At 45.4% G+C, this 20,323-nt stretch overlaps 1 protein-coding gene across 3 annotated transcripts in view; it reads left to right on the top strand.

Annotated features, from left to right (window-relative positions):
• nrp1a (neuropilin 1a) overlaps nt 1–20,323 on the top strand; it is a 69,838-nt gene that overhangs the window by 23,573 nt on the left and 25,942 nt on the right. For all 3 annotated transcript variants that reach the window (XM_083995622.1, XM_083995621.1, XM_083995620.1), the window contains exons 5-7: nt 7,347–7,574; nt 11,228–11,383; nt 15,419–15,585. In XM_083995622.1, coding sequence (XP_083851748.1) covers nt 7,347–7,574; nt 11,228–11,383; nt 15,419–15,585 — 551 coding nt within the window. The remainder of the gene's footprint in view (nt 1–7,346; nt 7,575–11,227; nt 11,384–15,418; nt 15,586–20,323) is intronic.

Genomic DNA, 20,323 nt, shown 5'->3' with positions numbered 1-20,323 from the left:
CCTCCTTATGTTTCTTGGTATTTCTAGTATGAGGATCCTCCCTTAAAAAACTAAAAATAAGAACAATGGGTAATTTTAGCAGTGAATGAGGTACGATAAACCATAAATATCCTGAGGGGGGAAGTCTATCTTATCAGGACATGAGGGAGTGTGTCCTGTTTGTTGGCCGCCTTGCTTTGTTTGGGCTGAGGGAAGCAGGGGGGAGGACAACAGCACATATCTGCAGACAGGTGCTACACACTCCACTTTCATTAATTAACCCCAGCAGCACTCTATGGGACGGCCCCCCGTGACCCCAGAGACAAGATGAATGGCCCCTGTTAGGTCCCTCCTTCCTTTTAATCTGGGCTAGTGTGTGTTTGTGTGTGTATGTGCTTGTGTTTGCGTGCCTGGGGGTTTTTCTGTGCGTGTCACCACAACCACCACTGCAGCGGTAGCGGTGGCGGCAGGGAGGGCAGCTGGTGGAGTGTGTGGGTCCATTTAGGAGATCAAAGCGGCGCTCCGCCCCGGCATACGCAAACTCATCAAGGCCGCCTCGTTCCTCTTGATGGGGGCCGGTTTAAATCGACGACATTCTTGGTATTTCCTCGTTCTCATCTATTAGGCAGCAGGGCTGATTATAAATGAGGCGTGTTACAAGGGCCCAGATAGGAGGGAAACTGCTGAACGCTGAGCAAGATATGAGGAACTACGGATCTGCAGAGAGAGAAAGATGGAGGAGAAAGTGTGGACGGCAGAGAGATGGATAGAAGGAGTTGAAGCCAGATGAGGATCTGTGGTTTGTTTTTTTGCTGATGAGACGGAGGCTCACGGGGCGTTACTGTAGATTAAACCCAGGACCAAACTTTTTTTTATTTTTACCCCTCACTTCCTCCATGTATCCAGACCTTCATTATGTTTTCTCTGCGTTTTAACTACTGAGGCGCCAAGAACGGGGCTCTGAGATCAATTAACAGCCGAGCCGTGTTTGTTTGAGACCGAGAGAGAGAGAGAGATACAAAGCTAGCTGATTAGCACGGCTTATCAACAAGCAGGGTATTAGTTGGGAAAACATTGTGTTGGCTAACACATGTAACGTTAATGATGATACACAGATGCTCTGATAACGGATGGAGGAACGGGGAGCCTCGATCGCGCTCATGAATGCCAATGAAGAGAGGATGGAGCAAACAAAACAAAAGAAAAAACCATGGAGGCTGTTTATCACTGTGATTATAGGCCTGGAGATCACTGGAGTTCAACCTCAGCAACCGACCAGTGCTGCTGCTTCTTATCTCACACATGCAAGATAAACACACACACACACACATATACAGTATATACAGGAAGTAAATATATGTAAAGATGCACCACGTGTGCCGGTGTTTGCATGCACTTAAGCTGTAAACTGTGTAAACACACGCTTGAATACGCTGGCGTACGGTGGCGCATGCAGGCTTTCATCAGCGGTTGCCTGCAAAGTGTCTAATTGGAAGAGAACAGGTTGTTTTGCGGTTCTCTGTGGCCACTTGCACATCAGTCTCTCTCTCCCTCCCTCTCTCTCTCTGCTCCTCAATCCCATCCAACCATCTTAATTAGCATGGGCTATTTATTTTATAGCCTGCAAATTGGCAGCCTCGCTCTGCTGGCTGAAGTCTGGCAGCGAGCGGCCGGGAAGGAGTGAGATGTTGGGGGCGATAGAGAAGAGGAGGAGGTGGAGGAGGGGATAACTCTGAGAGTGAGGAATATTTGAAGTGATAGGGGAAGATTAGCAAGATGGCTGTGTGTGTGTGTGTGTCTTTGCTGAGACCCTCCACTTCCAGACAGTAATAAAACAGAGATAAAATAAGATAAATAAGCTCCAGCGTGGACAAACATCCATCATGGCAGCTCCCCGGGTGCTCCGGGGCGGGGTTACCTTCAAACCCATGATCCTGGTTTGCTCTGTTTGTATCTGCACATCTCACTTGGTTTCTTTTTTTTTTTTTAAACTTCAAATCCTCCAAGTGTTTCTGGAAAGATCTGTCCACTTAAGCACACACGCGCACACACACACACACACACACACACACACACACAACATATGTTTTCTTTTAACAGCCCTGCAGTTTGCTCAGAGCCACATCAAGGCTGGCTGAGGGCCCGCTGAAGTGGGCGAGGAGGAGGCAGAGATAGTGCCACTGGTGGTAGCCGCTCCTCTCCCTCCTCCCACTTCCACACACACACACACACACACACACACACACACACACACACTCATCCTCATCTCTTCTCGATTACTCAGCAGAGTGACTGTTGGACCGAGGCCTATCACGTTTCATCCCTCACACTGGAAAACAGCATCCTTCACTCTCGGGATGTCACGATTACTTGTTTTCACAATTAACCGCGGTATTAAACGCCACAATTAATTGATGGTAAAGATTCCTAAATACCGTAACTTTCCAAAAACATTGTCGGAACCATATCGGCATAGATAGATAGATAGATAGATAGATAGATAGATAGATAGATAGATAGATAGATAGATAGATAGATAGATAGATAGATAGATAGATAGATAGATAGATAGATAGATAGATAGATAGATAGATAGATAGATAGATAGATAGATAGATAGAATTTTATTCATCCCAAAGGAAATTCTTCTGCCAGGATGCTCCAAAGAAGAAGATGTGCACCAAAGTAAAGGAAAATGCACAGATACTAGTCCTTTTATCTAATGTAACACTGAATTGGTCATTATATTTTGACTATATTTGATTTTACACATTCATAGTGTTAATAATAATAATAATAATAATAATAATAATAATAATCGTGATAATCGTAATACCGTGATTATTTTTTTCTGACATAATCAATAAAATCTATAACCGTGACATCCCTATCCTTCACACTAAAGCTCTGTTTGTTATGTCACCGTGATGTGGGCGCATTCAGTCAGAGCACACACCTGTGAAAACACTGTCAAGGTGTGTGTGTGTCTCTGTCTCAGTGTGTGTGTGTTGGGTGGGGCCGTAATAGAGGGTACATTCTCCTCATGGGTGACACACCCTGATGGCATAGGTCACATCTGGCATGGAGATATACTGTCATCACACATACACACACGCACACACGCAGCCCTCATGGAAACTTAGAGTAACAAATCTCTGTAAGGGGGGAGACACCACCACCACCACCACTACTGCCCTCCCCCTCCCCCCATCCCATCAGCACTGTGTCATCCCTCATTGGCTCGAGGGGGGGAGTGACGTCCCAGACACAGTGAACAACACACATGTCAGCGGTGCAATGCCTCAGGGTGTGTGTGTACACTGCAAAAACTCAAAATCTGTCTTATTTCTTGTCAAAATGTCTAATTTCTAGTCAAAACTAATCTCTTTCCACTTAAAATGAGACTCATCACCTAATAATTAACATGTTTTTAGATCATTTTCACTTGTTTCAAACAAATTTTCACTTGAAATAAGTAGAAAAATCTGCCAGCGAAAGCAAGTTTTTTGTGCTTGTACTAATAAGGCAGAAAAACTTACTCCACTATCAGATTTTTCTACTTATTTTAAGTAAAAATATGCTTGAAAGAAGTAAAAAAGTGTCTAAAAACAAGCTACTTTTTATGTGATGAGTCTTATTTTAAAGTATAATGAGATTTGTTTTGACTAGAAATTACATTTTGACAAGAAATAAGACAAATATTCTTGGTAAGATATTCAAGTTTTTGCAGTGTGTTTGCATGTGTGTGTCAGGTTAATGTTTGATTTTGTGTGGAAAGAGTAAATTTTCCACCAGCAGCAATGAGTCCGTATGTGTCAGTGGGTAAAAGTAGGTAAATGCCAGGGGGGGCAGTGGGTGGGGGTGGGGGGCAGTTGGACTAATGATCAGCCAGAGAGCAACATGGAACATAAACACTGGTTGATTTACTTCGCAGTCCAAGAACAACACCTTCAGTCCCAATGGCTCCGGCCACTAATAACCCCGACTAAAGAGAGAGGAGGGGAGGGGGGGGCAGGTGGGGGTAGGGGGTAGGGAGAGGGTGGGGCAACGTTGATGTGAGTGAAGAGAGGATATGTGAACAGACAGGTTTCCAAATGAAAAGTAGCGAGAGGCCGTCACATTCAAACGTTTAAGTCGTGTTCAGCGGCTGCAGTGTTGTTGTAATGATTAACACCTAACCCCCTCCTCGCTGCTCTCTGCTCTCAACGCCACCGGCTTAATGGAGACGTAGAGGACGAGTCATCAGAGAGCCGGAGGAGGGGAGGGCTGAAAGCTCCCCTTGATGCCCCCCCCCCCACCCCCCACAAACCATATTTATTTAAGATTTATTATAAACCTCTAACACTTGCAAAAGATTGAAATCAGATCTCCATTAAATATCATTTTGCTGGCGACGGCTCGTCCCCGTTAAACAAACTCCAATCAGTCACGGCGAGCAAGCGAGGGAGCGAGAGAGTGAGCATGTGGGACTGACATTTGTTTACTCCCTCGTCCGGAGGAGGAGAAGAGCTCGATATAAACCAGAGTTAAAAGAATCCATTACTGCAGAAGCTACGGACGGCAGTAAAGGTTGGAGCGCCTGGTTGGAGGTTGCCAGTAAATGTTTTGCGTTCAAGGTTATATAGCCAACCGCTCTCCTCTCCTCTCCTCTCCTCTCCTCTCCTCTCCTCTCCTCTCCTCGCTTCCCGCCGTTAATCCAGCCGTTAGTTTAAAAGCAGCCGCTACCTGTCGTATTGACAAGACTAAAAAACCTCTTCTTTTTCTGTTTCCTGTTTCAAAACCTTTCCTTTACTCTCTTTCTTTCTTCTTTCTTCTCCACGTTTTTGTTGTCGCCACCGCCGCTGTTGCTGCTTCTGTCACGGCGATAAATCCACCGGGAGAGACACCGACAACTGCAGCGATAAAACAAGTGGGGGGGTGAGACAGAGAGTGAGTGAGGGGCAGAGTGTTAGCATTTGGCTGACAATGGGATATATTTGTCTCCTGAAGCTCCTTGTCAACAAAGATGCACACACACATAAACACTGCACACACAAGCACGAAGCATCCTGGGACGAAGCTCTCCCGCGTGGAGACACCAGATAAAAGAGATCTGTCGGATGATTATGTTGCCGGTGGGACTGACCACGGCGCTCTGTCTTCTCCTGACACTCTGTTTTGTTGTGACGACTTCTTACTCTTGTCTTTTCTGTCTGGGAGGCGGCGGAGGAGGGCAGAGACAGACACAACAGAGAGCCAGGATGAATATATAGTCCTTGAATATATCAAATGTATCACAACTGCAGTGAATAAACTGAATAAAATTGTGCTAAATACTCAAAACTGATGGATTATGATGGAAAAGTTCAAGGATTTTTAATGTGAGGGTCAAAGGTCAAGGTCTGGGCCTGATGTGATGGATGGAAAGTGGAGCTCTGTAGCGGTACAGTATCTGCAGGAAATCCAACACCTTTTTCAAAGTATTACTCTCCATCTGTAGTTTATTTTTATTTTTTATTTTATCCTTCTCTCTAAAAGTCTGAGTGACATTTCTCCCAAACATGACGAGGCCTCAGCGGAAAAAATCTCTCTTATTTTCCAAACGGGGCAAATAATACGTGGGGGGAAACTGTGAAATTAATGGTGTCCACTGTTCTCGAAAAGCCGCACTTTAGCTGCCGCGCTAAATGTCAACTCTCTTTAGAGTCAAAACGCCGCTCGCCGCCACTTTCAACTCGCCGGCGAAGAAAGAAAGAAAGAAAATCAACATGACTCTCGCCCCTTCTTCTTTGCTCCGCGGCTCCACCAGTCAGTGGACAGGCTGAAGTGGGCCTGATGGTCGTGAATTAGGGGCCCGACGAGATCTTTGAATGACAGTGAGGAGGAAAAAAAAGCAAAAAAAAAAGCAGTTTGCCACATTCATTTAAGCCGGTGGCGGCGGCTGCAGCACTGAGGCTCTATCGGCCAATAACTCCCTGCAATTTGAGTCTGGATCGGCACCATCTGCACCCATCACGCCGCCTGTCAGCCTGCCGTGAAAATGACGTTATCACGGGCACATTTCTGCCACTAATGGCTCCAAATAATTGCCCTGGATGACAGTCCTCTATTTTCTCCCTGCTGCTGCGGCGGCTGCTGCATGTAGCCTATGTGTGTTTTTGTGTGAAGCCAGACTCTGCTCACACTGGACGCTATGTGAACTCTTTAAATCCTCTCTCTCTGCACCTGTCGGCTGCGTTTCTTTTCTTTTCTTTTTTTTAAAAGGATAGTTCAACATTTTGGCAAATTGCCATAATCGCTATAGTCATAGCAGTAGGTTCGTTACCTTTATTTGTCGGTGCAAGCTACTTTTAGAACGGCGGAGCAGAGCCATGAGCTGCTCAGAGCTACGCTACGGAGGCTAATGGGATTTCTTGGTTTCCCTCATCAAATTCATCAAATACACAATTCAACAACTCCAAAACGCTCTAGTGGACAAGTTGTGACCTGCACATTCACCACGCTATGAGATAATAACAGAACGTTACGAGACAGAGTTGTTTTAGAGGCAAATACAGAGACTGCTTGATGAAAAACTGTCCCTGAATGCAACGCGCATCAGAGGTTTTGCAAGAAATCTGCTCCGCCGTTCTAAAAATAGCTTGCACCGTCAATTAAAGGTAACAAACCTACTGCTATGACTATAGAGATTATGGCAATGGGCCAATTTTTCTAAGTGTTGAACTATCCCTTTAACACGTGTCACTCATTCTCAGACGTGATGATCTCCAGCTCCGACGTGCGAGACGTGTTAATGCTCCTCAGCTCTGTAGGGAGCCGTGAATAAATGTTTTGACTTTCTCTTTGTGTAAAAAATGAGCGTTACAGCGTGTATGTGTGTGTGTGTGTTGATGTACACACAGTCTTCCATCACTGACACTGTAATTTTGCCTCTCATATGTTTCACATGTGTGTGTGTGAGAATTGAGCCATTTAATCATCGTTCCCTGATTCTAGTGATTGAGGCCTTTCACTAATGTTTATACTCCCTATCCAGATGTTCCAGGAGTTACAGATTTAACACACACACACACACGGTGATGAAATGCTGTGACATTTATGAAAAGAGGAAAAAGGCAGAGTGAGTCCACACAGTGAGAGGAGCTGAGACCAGATGCAGCCGCTGGTGAAGCATCAAGGTGGTCTCTCTCTCTCTGTCTCTGTCTCTCATCTCTGGGCTATAAACTCCTCCAGTCAATAGAGCAGCTGTGAGGCCGAGCGTCTGAATGCCTCGCACACAAAGCCTCCTGAAACAGATCACTTAACCAACCGGTCATTCAGAGGAGTCGTTCCCACCCTTTCTTTTGTCCCTGTTTCGTCTCATCTTCTCTCTTCCTTCCTTCCTGCAGGTCCAGAATGCTCCAGGAACTTCACGTCCAACAGCGGCGTCATAAAGTCGCCCGGTTTCCCCGAGAAGTACCCCAACAACCTGGACTGCACCTTCATGATCTTCGCCCCGAAGCGGTCCGAGATCATCCTGGAGTTCGAGAGCTTCGAGCTGGAGCCCGACCCGACGCCCCCCACCGGCGTGTTCTGCCGCTACGACCGGCTGGAGATCTGGGACGGCTTCCCTGGAGGTGAGCGAGACATAAACACTGTAAAATCAAATCAAACTCAAAATCTTACCAAGAATGTTTGTCTTAGTTTTAGTCAAAATGTCATTTCTAATCAAAGCAAATCTCATTATACTTGTTTTTAGACACTTTTTACTTCTTTCAAGCATATTTTCACTTGAAATAAGTAGAAAAATCTGATAGTTGAGCAAGTTTTTCTTCCTTATTACATGCACAAAAAACTTTTTCTCCTTATATCAAGTGAAAATTAGTTTGGAACAAGTGAAAATGATCTAAAACAAGTTAATTTTTAGGTGATGAGTCTTATTTTAAGTGGAAAGAGATTAGTTTTGACTAGAAATGAGTCATTTTGACAGGAAATAAGACAAATATTCTTGGTAAGATTTTGCAGTGAAGACATGATCTCCGACTTTGTGTTTTTATGAAAGAGGAAATGAAGCAAATGCAGAAGAGAAATTCATAAACAAGCAAAGTCCGGTGTTTGTCAGCTATAATGTTCTCGGGCTTTTCCTGCTTCGGCTTCACTTGGTTTAATTTACCGTGACTAATGTTGGTGAAGTTAGAAACCTGGGGAAGGAGAGAGAAGATCGGCCGAGGAGGGGGGGGGGGGGGGGGGGGGGGGGGGGGGTTGTGGTGGGTTTCAACTTCACTTCTCGCTGCCTTTCCACAGGAAATGAACAACTTCACACTCTCTGATGGCATTATCCGGCCCGCTGGGCTAAGTGCTGCTTTGGCCAGTCCTGGCCGCGGGCCAGAGGGTCTGTCGTCACGAGCGCAGCGCTTCGTCATCGCTCAACTGCCAAACACTTCCTGATTACAAGACCCCCCCGCCCCCTCCCCTTCCTGGTTCTGTCACAAACCAGCAGTGTGTCTGAAGATTTGTTAGTGTCACTACGCTTGGGAATTGAAGGTCTAATCTAAGCGGTGTTATTTAAGTTTAAGTCGCCGGCCGCCGCCCTGCGAACGCCAGATACGATCTCGCAGGAAGTGACTCTCCAAGGAATTTCCTCTGGAAGTTTCCCACAGCACAAGTGAAAAGAGAAAAAAAAGAAGTAGTGCAGTAGCAGCTTCACCTGGTCGTAGCATCGACCACGAGACGAGTTATTGGCTTAAATTGCTTTCTCAGATCCAACTTTTTAAAGAAAAAAGTCAGCAGATGAGAGAGAGGGCGAGTTGTTCAGATCAGCTCTTCCACAGCCTGAGACGAGGCTTTGAACTCACCTCTTGAAGCCTTCAGTTTTTTTTTTCTCTCCCCCCACAGTCGAGATGAAAGCTCCTCTTGCTCATCAGCCGCTGAAAAGTGAAGGAATTTTCCCTACGAGCGTTGGACGTGGTCGCTGCACGTCAGCGCCCTCCGCTCCGGGTTCAGGTTGATGAGGTTGAAGTGTAAAAATCTAGTTGACGCCTTTTTTTCGAGCGAGTTTAAAAGTTCAATAATCTCCAAAGCTCACGTTCGAACTTTGAATCTACAAAGAGAAGCAAAGCCGTTTTTTTTTTTTTTTCTGTGCTCATTTGTGAATCGCTCCCCCTTAGGGAGGTGGGACATGTTTCATTTTCAGCTTTTTGTGTGATTAAAGATCAGAGAGCAATATCTCACATTATTATCACCTTTTAAATACATATTTTTTTATTATAATATAAAAAGACACATTTCCTGTTGCTACTTCCGACTTAATGGAATTTCTCAGCTGAAGAGTTTCGACACAAAAGACCGACCCAGACACTGAACTATCACTTTCAGATGGACACGGGGATCACACCCTTCAAGTGTTGTTGTATGTGGCAGACGCTTTGTGTAAAAATAAGCCATGTGAGGGAAAATGTGTGTGTGTCGGTGTGTGTGTGTTTCCTGTGCCGCCTGCAGGGTCGATAGTACATTAGCACAGAGCACAGGTGTCATGCCAGCGGTCGGGGGGAGGAGGAGGAGGAGGAGGAGGGGGGAGGGGTGAGGGTGAGCAGAAGTGGGAGATGTCCGGGCAAATGCAGGCGGCCATGAATGCACCATGGGAGTCGCACCTCCTTCCCTGTATCTTCCCCACTTACACACACGCACACTTCTTAAAGGGATAGTTCAACATTTTGGCATAGTCTTAGCAGTAGGTTCGTTACCTTTAATTGTCGGTGCAAGCTATTTTTAGAACGGCGGAGCAGAGCCGCAAGCTGCTCAGAGCTACGCTACGGAGGCTAATGGGATTTCTTGGTTTCAAACTCATCAAATACACAATCCAACAACTCCAAAACGCTCTGGTGGACAAGTTGTGACCTGCACATTCACCACGCTATGAGATAATAACAGAACGTTACCAGACAGAGTTGTTTTCGAGGTAAATTCATGCAAAACCGCCGATGCGCGCTCCCGTCGGGGGCAGTTTTTCATCAAGCAGTCTCTGCATTTCCCTCTAAAACAACTCTGTCTGGTAACGTTCTGTTATTATCTCATAGCGTGGTGAATGTGCAGGTCACAACTTGTCCACCAGAGCGTTTTGGAGTTGTTGGATTGTGTATTTGATGAGTTTGATGAGGGAAACCAAGAAATCCCATGAGCCTCGGTAGCGTAGCTCTGAGCAGCTCGCGGCTCTGCTCCACTGTTCTAAAAATAGCTTGCAATTAAAGGTAACAAACTCCTATGACTATAGGGATTATGGCAATGGGCCAATTTGCCAAAATGTTGAACTATATCTTTAAAGCACAGCTCCACGCCCACATCCCTCCTCCCTGAGGAGCAGAGAGACGGGCAGGACGCAGAGTTCATAGCCAGGTTCTTTAAAATTTCATAGCACACGGGAGTCATGCAGATAATCCAGGAGATGGTGTTTTTTGGGGTTTTTTTTCTCGTTCATCTTGGGCCTTAGCGGATTTGAAAACACACACCCACACCCACACTGACAGATTCTCTCACACAAACACACACACCTGCGTCATGAAGATTAATCTGAGCCTCCAAACCTCTGTAACCCTGCAGTAACTCCCCGCGGGGCCCCGGGGCCTCCACCTTTCATGTCGGGCTGGAAGAGGCATGTTTTGGATGACGGGAGGCAGGACTGTCACTCGCCGCTGATCACAGCATTACTAATCATAGATAAGCTGCAGGGACACACACACACACACACACACACAGATAGACGGATCATAGCTCACATCACAGGGGCAAGGTCACTGTGCTTTCCCCTGGTTACCACATCCCTCCTCTTCCTCCGTCTGCTCACTGGAACGTGTCCCTCTTGTGCTTTTATTGCAGCCTCTATTGTCTCTGCTCAGCCTTCACTTGTTTGGTCTCCTTCACAAAACTCGCTCGGCCGTGGTCGCTATGTGTGTGACTCATGCCCTGCACAGGAATGAAAGAAAGAAAGAAAGAAAGAGAAGGGGGAAAAAAACAAAAAAACAAGGTTGGGGAGTCGAGTCTGAAGTATTTACAGCCAGTAAATAGACAGAGACCGTGACCCGTCCACGCCACAGGTCCTCCTTCCGCCTTTCTCTGTCTGTGTGTGTGTGTGTGTTTGAGCAGCAGGCAGACGAGGAATGTCAGAGGTAGGGGGGGGGGGGGGGGGGGGTGGTAGTAAAACCCATGTGTGACAAGGTTGTGGCAAACAAATAGATATTAAACCAACCCTAAAGTAACTAACGACGTCGTCTTCGTCTCTTTTCTCTCTCTCCAGTGGGTCCGTACGTCGGCCGGTACTGTGGCCAGAACACACCGGGCCGGATCATCTCCTACACCGGCATCATGGCGCTGACAATCAACACCGACAGCGCCATCGCCAAGGAGGGCTTCTCCGCCAACTTCACCGTCATCGAGAGGACGGTCCCAGAGGGTGAGTGGAAAATAATGATAAAGATAATCAGAGGATTTATTCCAGAGAGGAGGAGGAAGGAGAAGGAGGAGGAGGAGAGGAGAAATCTGTGTTAGAGGATCTTTGAATTGAAAAGTGGGTAGTTGAATAAGAATTAGAGGGCAATAAAGAAACCACCAGAGGAATATTAGTCAAAGTGAGAAGCAGATGTTGTCTGCAGCTGCTTCCATTGTGACAAGTTTCCACAAGCTCGTCATGAGTTATTAAATAAACACCTCTTCTCTTCGCTTCTTCATCGTCTCAGTCTCAGGGAGCCAGTCCAGTGGTTTACAAGGCCCACGTTAACTCACTATGGGCCCCAGACCGGCTCCAGAAGGCAGCCTCCCCGCCAGGCGCTGCTACCCGACACACACATACACACACACACACACACACAGACACACACACCCCAGGGATGTGTTTTTTTTCTTCCCCTGCTTCTCTTTACATGCAACATCGTCGTCACGGGGCTTGACCTCCCACCCCGTTTTGCTAAAACGCTCCAGCTAAACATTTCATTAAGGAAGACGAGCGTCGGTAGGAGTCGTAAATCTGTCCAGAGGCGAGACCACCCCTGTCTCACACACACACATGCACAGACAGACACACACACACACTGAGTCAGCCTTTGTATTGTAATAGAGATGGATGACAGTCAGCAAATCTACAAATCATCTCTAAAAAGGATTTCGTCTTTTGCCCCAAAGGGAAAAACACACACACACACACACACCCGCTGCCTGACAGTAATGAGCAGAGCGATGACTGCTGATGTCATTTCTCCTGAGTTTCTCCTGAGTTACTTTAATCACTCATCTCAGATCAGATCACACAAATCAACTTTTGCACTTCCAGGTGCTGTATCTCTGACCTGCAATCAGTAAAATACTTTAATTTCAAATAGTTTTATTTGGATTTTTCAGACAGGTATAATGTGCATGTTGATCACAAAGTAGAAAGTAGATCCTTATTTTAACAAACAAAAAGTGCAGGGTTTAACAGGTACAATTAACAATCCCGCACATAACAAACCCCGAAGGACGGACATTTCCGACTTCCGACATCATTGCGATCACGCTGCAGGAACTCGGAAGAGAAAAAACATGGATACCCGAAGGAAGTTTGGCATATTGTGGCATGAAAAATATATGCAGCAGCAAATTATGTTTATTTTGGAGGAGAGGAGACGCCGCAGATGAGTGGACATATAATGTTACAGCCTTGATAACAGTTAAACGTTATTTCCGCCACATACGAGGACCGCAATTTCACACAATACAACAATCACAGCTTAAATTAAACATGTTTTATTTAGGCTACTGCAATAATACATAAAAAATATGCATTAAAACCTCAACAAATAACTTAAAATTTCTAAATTCTAACCGTTTAAGACGAGGGCTGCCATGTTTTGATGTTGTCGTGACGTCAAGTCGGAAAGTCGGAGCTCTGAAATGATGAGCCGAGTTTCCGACCTGTAATTTCCGAGTTCGACGTCGTTCAGTTCATTTTTGACAACTCGGAGCTCGTTTTTTTACTGACTTCCGAGTTGTCTTGAACGCATCATAAGGCACAGTTCTAAAGATTAACTTATGGTGTCGCCCCCTCATGGCTGCGAACGCTTACCGTATGTCAAGGGCCAAAAACTGAGCACATTTCATGTTGTTTGGGTGTTATGAAAATATTATAAAAAAGGATCCCATCATGTTCTATAGAACTTTTTCTCTGAGCCGCCGATAGAGAAGCGTATGCAGCATCTCCAACTTGAGACAGGTCGTTATGTCTTGAAGCCATTGGCTCAGCATCTCTCCATCTAAGCAGAATTGCGTGTCTGTCTGGCCAGAAGTAAATACTTTTATAATTTGTTTTTTTACGTGAGTTGCTGGGCCTTACATCAGAGCTCAGAAAAAAAAACTCCAAACTTTTTGCCTGCATGTTTTTTTTTTTTCCAGACTCGCACCACTTGAATCATTCATAATCCCCTTATGCATAATACACGGTGGATTTTCTCGCTGCTGCGTGGCGAGAAGGGGAAGGGGAACACTCTAGCTGAAAGCTACTGTTGAGAGATGATAAGGTGATGAAAGGAGGCCTTGTCTTTTGTTCTTATCCAGTCTCCCTCCTCCCTCCCCTCTGCTGCAATCATCACCCTTTCTCCCCTCTGCTATCTTTTTGGCTATCAACCGCACTTCGCTCGGTAATCCACATGATCAGATACAGTCCTTTGCAGCAAACAAACGCCTGATTGTGTGTTTTGTTGATCATGAGTAATCTAGATGGAGAGCTGGAAGAAGAAAAAAAAAAGTTTGATGATGAGAAAAGGCAGTTTTGTTGAAAGAGAGGAGCGTCGGCGACAGGAGGAGAGAGGTGTGAGACGCTTTCTCTCAAGTCGACACAAAGACTTCCGAAGCACAACGCACACACATACACGACCGGCACATTGACACTGAGAAGCACAAACACACACACACACACACATATACACACACACACGCTGACCCAGTGACTGAGGTGTGTTCGCAGTGTGGCAGATGGGGAGACCATCTGTGTTAGCTCATAGGCAGCAGCCACACTGCTCCTCATCCTGTGCCCTCTCAGTGTGTGTGTGTGTGTGTGTGTGTGTGTGTGTGTGTGTGTGTGTGTGTGTGTGTGTGTGTGTGTGTGTGTGTGCGTCCATACACACAAGCACATGACTGCATTTTTGTTGCAGTGTGTTGTGACACTGTCAAGGTGTTTTATGAGCATCGGTCCGTAACGCAAATTAAACAAACAAGAAGAGGAAGGAGAAGAAGAGCACGAAGGAGTCGACGACCATGCACTGCAAAAACTCAAATATCTTACCAAGATAAAATTTGTCTTATTTCTAGTCAAAATGTCATTTCTAGTCAAAACAAATCTCATTATACTTAAAATAAGACTCATCGCATTAAAAAGTAGCTTGTTTTTAGACACTTTTTACTTCTTTCAAGGATATTTTCACTTGAAATAAGTAGAAAAATCTGATAGTGGAGCAAGTTTTTCTTCCTTATTAGGCTACGAGCACAAAAAACTTGCTTTCACTGGCAGATTTTTCTACTTATTTCAAGTGAAAATGTGTTTGAAACAAGTGAAAATGATCTAAAAACAAGTACATTTTTAGGTGATGAGTCTTATTTTAAGTGTAAAGAGATTAGTTTTGACTAGAAATGAGACATTTTCACAAGAAATAAGACAAATATTCTTGGAAAGATTTTGAGTTTTTGCAGTGTAGTGTGATAGAATGCTTCCTCGGATACCTTTGCGTCGTCACGGTGACGTCCCCGCGGCAGAGATCAAAAGGTCATATCGTTCGTTGCTGCAGCTCCGTCCGCCGCGGTGTCAGTATGTCTGACCCCGCGCTGACCCCGCCCCCCCTTCAAGCTCAGCCTCAGGTCAACACAAACAATGGAAGCGGCTCCTCCCACCATGTGTGGTTCGGCTATTGAGTTTGATATATGGTCCCCCCCTCCAAAAAAAAAATACAGATACTAAACACACGTAAACTCCCCCAAGAGACCGAGCCTTGGAAAAATAGTTGTGCAAAAAAAAAAAAAAGATAAATCGCCCCGAGAGGGAGGTGAAGGAAACAGATCCAGTCAGTGGAAGAAATAAGTGGAGTGAAAGTCGCTTTAACGCCTCGAACTTCGCTCACACTGAATGTTTTATGAAGACTTTTTTTATTTCTTAATGCGGAAACACTTTGCATCCTGCTTCCATCTAAACCAGAGAGAAACAGAAAGGATTTAGTGAGGCGTCGCTGATGTGCCGTCCTCCTCCTCCTCCTCCTCCTCCTCCAGCCCTGAGTGCCTGTCGTGCGGCGGCGGTGGCGTCCTCCTCTTCCTCCCCCAGAGACCAGAGCTCTGAATCTGGACGACACTGAGAGCGCACGCTGGGAACATTCTGGTGCTTTCAGAAAAAGAATCAGCTGAACATCTTTTACTCTCTCCTCCTCTTTTCATCCTCCTCTTCCTCCTCTTCCCACCTTCTTCCTCCTCTTAGACTTTGACTGTAGCGACCCGCTGGGGATGGAGTCAGGAGATATAACGTCGGACCAGATCATGTCCTCGACCCAGTACAACCCCAGCTGGTCTCCGGAGCGCTCCAGACTCAACTACTATGAAAACGCGTGGACGCCGGCGGAAGACTCCAACAAGGAGTGGATCCAGGTACGAATATATATCAGTGTTTGTTTCAGGTGTCTGAGCTTTTTTTTTTGTTCGTTTGTTTGGTTTTTTTTGGAAGGTGAGTCACAGTATCGAGTCAAAGTCAAAAGTGCTTCATTCGAACTTTGTTGCGGAAGGACATCAAAAGTGCAGGAGCAGCAATACAATGATCCACACATCCCTACACAATAATGTCACACATCCTACATACAGTACCACACATAAGTACAAGTACTCGCAAAAAAGGTTAAAAAAAGACACATACAATGATAAAATTAGTTAAAAACAGGTTAATTAAAAAAGAAAAAGTTATGGTGGGAGTTAGCTGTTGAGAAGTCGGATTGAGGTGGGAATGTATGAATTTTGTCTGCATTTGGGTTCCCGTCTTCTAGCGGATCGGGAAATCACCAAATTCACCAAAGTAAAAGTGTTCACCAACATAAAACTTATAAAAATAGACATTAACTTGTAATACAATAAAAGCAAAAGGTTAACTTAATGGCTCGGGGGACTTTCTTGTAAATTATAATTACTTAAATTAAAAAGTTTCACCGCATTTTATTAGCTTGGTGCTTTTATTTTGACGGAAAGGCCTCTCTCTCTCGCCCTGGATCCGGCTGCTTATAATAATAATAATAATACATTTTATTTGGAGGCGCCTTTCAGGTCACCCAAGGTCACCTTACAAAAAAGGAGGATAAAAGATCATAGTATCAATAAAAAAAAAAAAGTATACCAAAACAGCGAGTCAACGGCCCCAGCCTAGTAACCCCGTCCCCCCTGGCTGCCACGACGACGATGATACCCGACTATTTGAGACGATGAATGTCCTGCGCTGCCTCTGTGTGTGTCCACTCGCCTCCGTCCCCTCCGTCTCTCCACCTGCCTCCATCTTTTCCCTGTCACACCTGATAACTTTCCCCTTACTTGATAACACAGTCCACCTCCAGGGGGATGCTGGGATTTAGTCCAGGCATCCTGCTAAGCCACACACACACACATACACACACATACATACACATAAACACACACAAATAGGCTGCACAAATAGTCATATTTTTCCTGTCTGACGGCTTATCTGCACAAAGCGATCATCGCCCACCAGGGAAACTTTATGTGGAAAGATTAAGGATTTAGTTCTTCCTCCATCCTCATATCCTCATATGGGGATAAGTCACATATCCTTAGTCCACTCACAACACACACACACACATGCACACACTCCCTCAGCGACACAACCGCACCACCACCACTACCTAGATGCATTTGGAGCATGTTTGATTTATTAACAGAAAGCCTCCAGGCCTTGTAAATGCCCAGACTGTTTTTCTTTTTCTGCTGTTTTTTCTTTTTCTTTTGCTTCATCGCTGAAAAAAGTTTTGGCCCCAGCGTATTCCTCGGGGGATGAATAATAGAGCTGACCCAAAGCCAAATATTTGCTTGGGGAGGGCCATAAGCAAGCTTTTCCTTTATTATTGCAATGAAAATATTGTCCTGGGGGCCCCCGCTGCTCCTTCAGACTAATTTAATCAGTGTGTGAGCGTGGATGTGTGCAGGTTTGTGCACAGTCTCCCATGCTTTTTTATATGTGTGTGTGTGTGTGTGTGTTCCTGTGTGCGTTCCTTGGCTTCGTGGGTGAGTGGGAGGGTCTGGCAGGGGCCATATTGTCCTGCAGAGGAACGCAGCATGTGTCTGAGTGGACGGGGAAGAAAGATGGCTTCTCTTAGCACTTAGCGAGAGAAGAGAAGTCGCTGGACGCCGAGGACACAGACTGGAAGGCTCCTCGTCCTCACTTTGGCCCCTTTTGTCTGCGGAAATAACAAGTGATCACAGTGATTTGTTGCCACTCCGGTCTCTCTCCCCCTGTGGTATTGATCATATTGAGGATTTGATTTGAAACTAGTGCCTCTAATGGGTCCGTGCTGATTTCCCCGATACTAATCGGATCAAAACACCGGCCCTGATTTCTAATTTCAAGCGCAGCCACGGACGGAGCCAAGGAAAAGTCTGTGCGTAAAAGTCACGGCGTAATTTATGTTGCGATGCACTTGTGGCGAGCGCTCGGAGCTGAAGCCCAATTATCACAAGTGGTATTAAAAGAGTTCAATTCTTCATTCCTCTTTCATCAGGCCTGTCCGTGGCGCTGCTGCAACAAGCTCAGGCCCCCTCGCGGCACGTATAAATCATCTCACTGCTCCGTTAGATGCATAGTAATCAATTCATTATTTATTTCATTATCATTCCCCGACTGCAATTTGAGGCCGACGGGTTTTATTATTCATGACAGGCGGCCTTTTGATTCTGGGGCATTTTCCTTCTCTCTGCTTTTTCTTCTTTTTTTTTTTGCAGAACATAATCCAGATTCAGATTTGCCATCCATTTTAATGCCGCCTCATTCTGATGCATAGAGAAGAGGAGACTGTGCTCTCTTCTCTAGGTAATTAGATTGGTGTGGTGTGGTTCAGCATCGAGTGCTGGGTTAGCCAGGTCATTAATCAACCCTTTGGTTGTACACAAAGATGGACAGATGTCCTTTGAGGTGTGTTTTTTTTGTGGCTCCCGGAGGATGCAGCAAAGAAAGAGGCAGTAATCCCTTTTTACCCCTCGGTCCTTTCACTCCTCTCTCCTCCTCCTTGTCCTCGGTCCTCTTGAAGATTCAGGTCCACAGATCTACATCAAGGTGCAGGGAGAGATGTGTGCACTTAACCAGGCTCCGTTTATTTCTTTGAAGCATAAGAGGATCTCTGCTGCAGAACTAAATGAGGGTCCACCCCCAGTTTATGGCCCGATCATTGCTTCACCAGCTCCAGGAGGAAAAAAAAAAAAACACAGAGTGATGCACGACACCGACGAGGAAATACCTGGACCTGCACAACCACAACACATCCGTCTCTGTTATGTTTTCAGATTGTTGTGTCACGGCCCCGCGAAAACCTTGACAAAGAACGTGTGGAATGGCTTTGTCGAATATGTCGGCGGTCGGTCGGTGGACAGGATGTGACGGCCAGCCCCGAGTCACCGCAGCACCTGAGTGATGCCATAAAAGCTAAACTGGAACTCAGTCAGTCAGGCAGAAGGGCGGTCGGTCGGCCTCCATTGATCACACAGCATGAATAATTTACCCCGTCTTGGAGAGAACCCAACTGTCAATACCTGAAAGCCTCTTTATTGAGCATCTCATAATGACAATATACAGTATGTTATCCCATATATTTCTTTTTCTTTTTTTTTATATATCCTCATGAGCTCGAGTTCATTTCTGCTCTCAATTTCTGCAGAGGCTCCTGCCATTATCTTCAATCTTCTTGTCAGGATGCAGCTGCTTCATCAGTGTTTAAGTATATGTCAGCCTCTATATGTCTCTGATAACCTAAATAGTTTAATCAGGATGCCGGGGGGGACAGATAGCGAGCCGCTCCGCTCTTGTCATAAGAGAGAAAAACGCTTTCATCTCGTCTTCCTGATGGATGAAAGAGCAAAAAAAAAAGACGGCTGTTTACACAACGCGCTCCCTCTTCTCTATCTCCTCCTGCGTGTGATGCTAATCTGGAGGTATACAGAGTCAGAAGAAGGGGGTGGGGGGGGGTTTAAAAACATAAGAGACATGAGGGCATGACCTGCTTTAACCATATTTCCTCAAAACATCGCCACTTAGCAAAAGACAACAGCATCTGACCCAAGATGAACCGCCGCCGCTAATCGCGCACTTCCTGCAGGAAAACACCACAGCGGAACTCCTTACACTGCAAAAACTCAAAATCTTTCCAAGAATATTTGTCTTATTTCTTGTCAAAATGTCTCATTTCTAGTCAAAACTAATCTCTTTCCACTTAAAATAGGACTCATCACCTAAAAATTTACTTGTTTTTAGATCATTTTCACTTGTTTCAGTGAAAATATCCTTGAAAGAAGTAAAAAGTGTCAAAAAACAAGCTACTTTTTAATGTAATGAGTCTTATTTTAAGTATAATGAGGCTTGTTTTGACTAGAAATGACATTTTGACTTAAAATAAGACAAATATTCTTGGTAAGATATTTGAGTTTTTGCAGTGTAGTGCGGTTCCTCTTGTTCTTCACATAGATCTGGAGATCTGACGCTGAAACCAGGGCGTTCTTCTACATCCTGTTTCATCTTAAATGTGCTTTCAATTACCTCAGGTCAATGAGTTTCAGAGATGCCCCCCCCCCCCCCTCCTGCTCCTTTCACTCCTGTGTCCCCCAGTCTGTGGCATATAGCCTATACACCGTCGTGCTGAGTGATGAGTAATTACAATACGAACCGGTAATTAACAGCAGGTTTCTGTTGATGGAGTCAAACGAGAGTCTGGCAGTGAGATCATCATCATCATCATCATCATCATCATCATCATTGTTGTCATAGTCATTGCGCTGCATAAATGGAAACAATGGATGCTGTCTGGCTTCGCTCTCGATTGGAAAATCAATGAAGAGGATAGAGACCCACACTTGAGTGAAGAAGCCCAAAAAAGTGGGGACTTAAAAAATAAAAAAAATCGAAACATGAGGGATGGCACGATGATGTAATGAAATGAAATGAAACGGCGGCGCTGCTGCATAAGCTTCCCCGAGACAAAAACTCAACTCAGCTCAGCTCAGCCGTAATCAGTGTCATTTTCAAAAGGGAGGGAAGTGCCTGAACGCCTCGCGGCCGGTGAGTCGTCGTCATCATCATCATCATCATCATCATCAGCAGCTGAACGTCCTGAGCCGCTCCCAGTCT

Source organism: Trachurus trachurus (assembly GCF_905171665.1).
Source record: "Trachurus trachurus genome assembly, chromosome: 20".
NCBI classification, from domain to species: domain Eukaryota; kingdom Metazoa; phylum Chordata; class Actinopteri; order Carangiformes; family Carangidae; genus Trachurus; species Trachurus trachurus.
The sequence above is the reverse complement of the archived record's forward strand: the minus strand, read 5'-3'. Positions and strand labels throughout refer to the sequence as shown.